Source organism: Limulus polyphemus, unplaced genomic scaffold, assembly GCF_000517525.1.
Source record: "Limulus polyphemus unplaced genomic scaffold, Limulus_polyphemus-2.1.2 Scaffold71, whole genome shotgun sequence".
Classification (NCBI taxonomy): domain Eukaryota; kingdom Metazoa; phylum Arthropoda; class Merostomata; order Xiphosura; family Limulidae; genus Limulus; species Limulus polyphemus.
Genome location: NW_013665681.1, coordinates 505847 through 513431, shown reverse-complemented (window position 1 = coordinate 513431; position 7585 = coordinate 505847). Strand labels below are relative to the sequence as shown.

Here is a 7585-nt window from a genome sequence, read left to right as displayed (position 1 = left end):
GTTTTTCAATGGGTTTTTAACAGTAAATTATATTTAAGGATCTGACATTTTATTTGTTCGTGTGTGGGGGCGACACATATCAAAATTAACTATACTAAATTTTAGTTGTACACTAATTAACGATGTGATGTTTTATGTGAATGAGTTTCAGGAATAAGTACAATTGCCTGAATGAAAAGGTAAATACACTTTTGTAAATACAAAATAGCTAAATATGTCTTTATGTCTATTCTTTTTATATAAATATGTATATGTATTTTTTACAGTTGATTTAATTATGATTGTATTTATCAAATATTCATACTTTCTGCTACATCTGAGTAATTAATCCGTTATTGTACGATAACAATCAAGTCACAAAATAATCAATCAATCTTTTAAAAACAAAACAAATAATACTTGAAGTCATCCTTATCATTTGTTGTTATTTTATAAATATACAACTATAACATTGGGTTCAATATTCCTCGTCTTTAATGTGTTGCATCTTGTTCCAGTGACGATTAGGCAGTTTTCAAAACTTGTAAAACAGTGAAAGGGTAACTAGCTTTTGGATTGCCTTTGCACCATCAAATGTTGCTCAAATCTGATTTTAGATATTCAATAAGGTCGCTTTAAATCCAACCTAAAAATAACTTTCTTTTTAGAACTAGTCTGATAGTCAAATCTTTTGTGATTTGCTTTTTCATATCGAAATTTAAAATGGAAGATGATCGTGTATACAAGCGAGGATTATTAGTTCTAGTTAAATATACTTCTGGTCATGTATTTGCTTATTGAAAAGTTACGTGGTTGTCCTTAGACAAGTCTTTTTGCGTGGTACATTTTTCTTTTAGAGCACGTTGGGGAACTTTCAATGTTAGCATTGTTTTGGGGGGCATTTGTGATGCTAACAGTAAAGAAGTCTAGGATTTCCCCTAAGTTAAGAGCTTTAGAAATATTTTACATATGTACAACATCTTATGTTTCAACCTTTTTTATTATTGGAAAACAATATAATCTGTCATGAAGGAGCAACATTGTTACACCATTATGTCACATGAATTAAAATCACTAAAATTTATTAATCCATACCTGACATGTTTCAACACTTGCCGAAACATGTTAGTCTGGGTAAATAAATTTTAGTTATTATAATTTCTTCGATAAATCTTTGTTTTATATTACTTTGAGCATAAAATATAAATATAAATCGAACTACATCTAATTAAATCTTTAAAAAGTGTGGCATAAATTTGTAGTTTAATAGCATGACATAAGGTTGTGGTATAACAAAGTGACGTAAGGTTGTGGTTTAACACGCGACATAAGGTTGTAGGTTTGTTGTATGTGTGTCTGTAGTTAAGGGCAAATCTATACAATGGGTTTCTAGCGTTATAAGTCCGCAGGATTACCGTTGTGCCACTGAGGTACAGGTTGTACTTTAACAGCGTGACATGAGGTTGTAGTTTAACAACAAGACACAAAGTTGTTCTTTAACAGCGTGAAATAAGACTGTTGTTTAACAGCGTGACAAAAGGTTGTGGCTCTTAAACTACGAACCTCTTGTGTATTTATGAAATGAAGAACCAGTAATTTACTTGAAACAACACTTATACACATATTAACATCTACTAGACATTAAAGACGCTTCTTTCTTTTCTTTTCTTGGGGTGGGGGGGGGGGCGGATTTACCGGTTGCATGCCAAACAAGTATTAAACATATTGGTAATTTTGTTAATGTAGAAGTTATCACTATGTATTTTTAATGCGAACGTTGTCAATACACCATATGTAATGTTTTGTAATACAGAAGCTATAACTATGTTATTTTTAATATGGAGGTCATCACAATACCATTGTTTAATGTGGAGGTTGTTATTATACTGTTTTGCAGTGTAGAGAATATAACTATATTATTTTCAATGTAAAGGCTATCATTATACCATTATCAAGTGGAGATTGTGTTATTTTTAATGCAGGAAATATCAGTACATTATTTGTTAATGTGGAGGTTCTCACTATACCATTTATTAATCTTTCTAAACATTTCCACTCCAGATGTACAGCATCCGCTGTACAGTCTTCTTAATACCAGAGGTTGTAGCCCCGCTGAGGAACCATATAATGCACCATGCAAGGCCTTAGAAAACACTCCAACCGAAATACAAATTTCCAAATTTTCTTTGTACCGTGGATATACATGCCAAATTAAAACATTTATATGTAATTAAAAATAAAAAGGTTTATTACAAAACTCTTTACTTCTTGACTTCGTTCCATTACATTCTTTCATAGTTCTATAGGATATACAAGAAGGGACTGTACTTCGCTGATTTCAGCTAAAACCTAGAATCCGATCAAAATTTGTATACTTTTAACAAGTTCACCAAAGAAACAAGATTACATTATTCAATCAAGTTCACCTAAGAAACAAAATTACGTTGTTTAGAAAAATTCACCAAAGAGACAAAATTACATTGTTTAGAAAAATTCACCAAAGAGACAAAATTACATTGTTTAACAAAGTACACCTGATAAACAAAATTACATTATTCAATCAATTTCACCTAAGAAACAAAATTACATTATTCAATCAATTTCACCTAAGAAACAAAATTACGTTGTTTAGAAAAATTCACCAAAGAGACAAAATTACGTTGTTTAGAAAAATTCACCAAAGAGACAAAATTACATTGTTTAACAAAGTTCACCTGATAAACAAAATTACATTATTCAATCAAGTTCACCAAAGAGACAAAATTACGTTGTTTAGAAAAATTCACCAGAGACGAAATTACGTTGTTTAGAAAAATTCACCAAAGAGACAAAATTACATTGTTTAGAAAAATTCACCAAAGAGACAAAATTACATTGTTTAACAAAGTTCACCTGATAAACAAAATTACATTGTTTAACGAAGTTCAGCTAAGAAATAAAATTACATTGTTTAACGACGTTCAGCTAAGAAACAAAATTACATTGTTTAAGAAAGTTCAGCTAAGAAACAAAATTACATTGTTTAAGAAAGTTCAGCTAAGAAACAAAATTACATTGTTTAAGAAAGTTCACCTAAGAAACATAATTACATTGTTTAAGAAAGTTCACCTAAGAAACAAAATTACATTGTTATCTTCGGCTTTCATTCTTATAGAAGATGCATATACATAAGTATTTTAAAACTGGTTAATACAAAATCAATTTAGGAACCATAATCGTGCAATCTTTTTCTTATCTTTTGAGTCTTTTTCCTCATTTTGAATCAAAACATGCTCAAAAATATTAATTTCGGGTGATCGAAAAGTATAAAAAATATATTATGTGAAAATTATACATTAGAACTGATAAGTTTTCTTACTTTTAAGGTAAATGTTTTGTAATTTGATAAAAGGTGTTATCAAGTACAAAATCCTGAGGTTAATATTTCTGTAAATATCCGTTTAAGTAACGGGTTTTAGTTTCTCCTCGTATCTAGCTCAACATATGAAAATGTGCTTCCACAACCATGTTATATTTTCTTACTTCGTTGTTTCACATCCTTTGTTAAGATACAACACCAGCAGCCCGCATGCCTCAGTAACATTGTTGGCAGTTTCCCAAAACTGATGACAACATACTTAATATAGCAGATAGGCGTGTCCCAAAAACATACAGAAAACAATACATGTACTTATTAGTGGCTACCACTAGCACGTGCCTAAAGCAGGTTTCTTTATCACAACGAGTCAATGGACAAAGAGCTAACTTTCTTCAACGGTTCTCTGCTATTGAAAAGTTTGTAATTTCTATTCAGTTACAGAGCTAAATAGTCTCATAAATTGAACCGTTTCTTACAAAATATTGTTTCTTTCGAGAAAAAGAAACGTGCTTTAATTTTACGGCAGGAAATCTTAGCGAATTTTCGTGTGGTGTATAATATTTTGTCGTCTCATTCTTAATTTTTAGTACTGTTTTTTCTACGTTTTGGTTGACGGTCTAACAAATATCTGGCAAGGTTTATATTCATATATTACTGTGTCTATCCTTTAACAGCTATTGGAAAAAGAACTACTGGACCATGTTTCTAGTCAGGATTCCACAACTCTTAAGCCCAAAAGTTTTATACCAAAATCAGTGTCAACGCTAACAAAGGATGACTGTCGCTCTTGGCAAGGCTCATCGGACTCCTGGTCAATTACTGACCACCTTGATGACGTCTCTAGTCTCCAAAGTGATCGAATTAGATTGATTGGCCAGAGGGTTCGTGTCGCAGGAGTGAAAGAAGGGATAATTCGGTATTTTGGCCCTGTTCAATTTGCTGAGGGATGTTGGTGTGGTATAGAACTGGACGAACCAATCGGAAAGAACGACGGCTCGGTGCAGGGCACCAGATATTTTAGCTGTGGCCAGAACTTTGGAATATTTGCTCCTATACGAAAGGTGGAAACAGTATTTTCACTCAAAGATTCTTTAGTCTCTTATAAAAATGTGGAAGAAAACCAGCACTCTAGACCATGCTCTTTAACAGAGCAACGGTCAAGTGATTTTAAATTTCCGCCAATTGCAGACAAATCCCAAAATTCCGCGCGTTCATGGAGTCAATCATCAAACACCAATTCATCTCAGATTCGTAACAATTTCTCGGTGATGATGCAACATGTTTCGTCTTCAGAGAATATTCGTAAGTCATCTGAGGATCAGTCTAGTCAATTTTGCGAAGAAACTATATCTCGATGCTCACTTTCAACAACTCTTAATAAACACGAGAGGTCGCGTGATCATAGATTATTAACGGGTTTTTCTGATAGCGATCCTCTTAATTTTAACGATAGTGAACAAGGCAACAATGACCAGAAGTCGAATCAGGATATATCTTCATCTTCGGAAGATGATGAATACAATGAATTGAATAAAGAAATTCCGACGATTCATACTGACAAGCAAAGCTATGAACTTGGTTCGTTCTATTTTGATTATCATGTGGAAAATCCTCTGTTGTCACAATCGTGTTATATGTTTGATTCGGAAACGTTTGAGAGTGACGATGATTCAAAGCAAGACCTCTCACTTGACGATCTTCAACAACAACAAATGTCCTTTGATCTCGGTGGACTACTGAAAGATGATGATGATGATTTTGATGGAGGATTTTGGGCTGACCAAGAAGATAGTTTGGGTATCTTGACTCCAAATCAGATGAAAGATTTTACAGTGATCAGTGAGCAACATACCTCGAAAGTATCTGATTTAGACGCGGTTACGTTGCCCAAGACCTTTTCTTGCGATGAAGTAAGTGAATTACCTGACTCTGAGATAGTTGAGGACATAACAGTGGAGTATGGTGATGAGATTCTCCAGAATTCTTCTTTGTCTATCACCAATCCTATTATTCCTGCTCACAGACCTCACCACATATATTCTTCTTCATATGTGCCACAAACCAGCACTCCAGTTCAGGGAGTTTGCCACGATTTATCCTCAAATATTTCAAAATCCACTACTCTTCCTCCTGAACTTCACCATGTTTCTCTTTCTAGTGTCTGTTCTGCAAGTTCTTCTATTAAAGAGCGTGAAATATCTTACTTATTGTATGGGCTACAAGCTGAAGACTGTTGGGAATCCAGCGATAGTGTAGAAGTTATAGCTGAAGATGTCTTGTCTTCAAACAAGTGGACAACAGTCTATCGGAATGATACACATTTAAAAGAGATTGACTATGATAAACCATTAGCTCCCAATACCCATGAAAGTACTAAGACCTATTCGGACTTAAGGTACAGTAATTACCCTAAAGTCTCAGATAGTAATTTTTTGAAGATAAAAATAGGAGAAGCTTCTACAACACAGTTAGAACAGCAAGTAAATAATTTAATTGCAGCTCAAACTGACACAAATAAAGAAAACAGTGTATGTGATAATGGTAAAACACTTTCAGGCGTCCCTCGAGATCAGATTAATAACATTCTACCAAAGGATGATGAAATAATAAATCCAGACGAAAAATATCATGCTGGAACTTTGAAAAATATGGTCCTCGAAGCTGAAAAGCAAGAATATGTCAAAAATTGTTTACTGACAGAAATATCAGAGAAATCTTCGCTTCCTGTTCATTCCAAATATAGTCCGTCAAAGACTATGTGCAAAGAACAGGAATTGATGAGAGAAGGTATGATAATTAGTAAAGAAAAAGAATATTCTAAAAAGGTGAGAAAAGACAGAGTAGAAGGTGAACCTATAGAAGCAGTTTGCCATGCCGATGAAGAGGTGGAATATGAAGAGAGCGGGCTAGGTACTTTAACTTGTTCTGGAGAAGAAGCGTGCATGAAATTCTCGACGTACAGTCAAGACAGCGGTGTGGCTTCTGATGGTCATGAATCCGAACGACAACTGAAGGCAGGGAGCATGACCGATTCAGACTTCTTTACAGATGGTGGTCTTGGAACATCTATTGCGGAATCCGAAAGCGAACATTCCGGAGAGTCCAGGCCATACAGACAAAACTACAAAGACTTTTATAGACTCACACAAGATGATGTTTGTCCCGAGCATCACAAGACCACGGACAAGATTCGATTTCAGACTGAAGGTCATCAGGACATTTCTGTGCCATTTGCAGATAAAATGGATCTCAAATGGGAAGTGAAGTTGACAAGAGTGCCCGAAGAGAGTATATCAAATTCTAATAGTTGTTGTGTCAGCTCTCCCGAAGAAACTGAAAAAAATCATATTGAAATTGAAAATGCATTGAAGCAAGAAAATGTTGACGAATCTGAAGACATGTCAGAAACAGATAAATTTCCTCAAGCGGTTGTTAACATGGTAAATGAAAAGATGTCATTAGCTGATGAAAAAGATAAAAATATATTGTTTGAAACAGAACCATTAACTTCAAAAACAAACAAAAATGTCGAAAACGAAATTGTAACAAAAACCAACAGAAAATGGGGAAAATCAGAAAAGTCAAATGGTACCAGCGACACAAGTATGTCTAATTCTGAAAAAAGACCGAAATATCCCAGGAAGAATGTCAAGTCTAAAATTAAAGAAATGTTTGAAAAACCTAAAGGAAGAGAGGGAGAAGAGGAAAAAAAATTAGTATCTCGAACAATAAAGAAGAGCCGGTGGGATGCAGTGACCACAAAGATAGCAGCGAGTTTAGATGAAGATAAGTCCAAACCAAAGAAAAAAGAGATAAAAAGCAAAATCAATACAAATCTCGTGGCTGCTCGTCAAATAGTGAGAAATAAATCATCTAATCCAAATTCAGAGGGTCTGAAGCATCTAGTTGGGAAAGAAAGATCCACCCGAGGGCGCCACTTTACAAAAGCTGAGAATAAAGCCATTTTACAATCTCAAAGGCAAGTTTAATAATATGCTATTAAGTTTAATATTGGTTTTAGAAGATTACAGTTAAGACAAAAAGACAAAGGTGGCAGAAAATCGTACGTTCTTGGATCAAACTCATCTAAAATTAGAAACATATCGGATTATTTAATTTCAAAATTTACAATAGCTTATTACGAAACAATAGATGATATATTTTAACATAAGCTCTTATTTTAATATGCATGCTTCTGTACCATTTTTATTAAGTGCTAGTCAGTGAAAGGCATGAATGAAGAGCTAG

At 33.9% G+C, this 7585-nt stretch overlaps 1 protein-coding gene across 3 annotated transcripts in view; it reads left to right on the top strand.

The window, feature by feature from the left end:
- The window catches only part of LOC111087503, a 55981-nt gene that overhangs the window by 28782 nt on the left and 19614 nt on the right, over window positions 1–7585 (top strand). For all 3 annotated transcript variants that reach the window (XM_022394343.1, XM_022394337.1, XM_022394331.1), the window contains exon 2: window positions 4012–7316. In XM_022394343.1, the coding sequence (XP_022250051.1) occupies window positions 4012–7316 (3305 nt within the window). The remainder of the gene's footprint in view (window positions 1–4011; window positions 7317–7585) is intronic.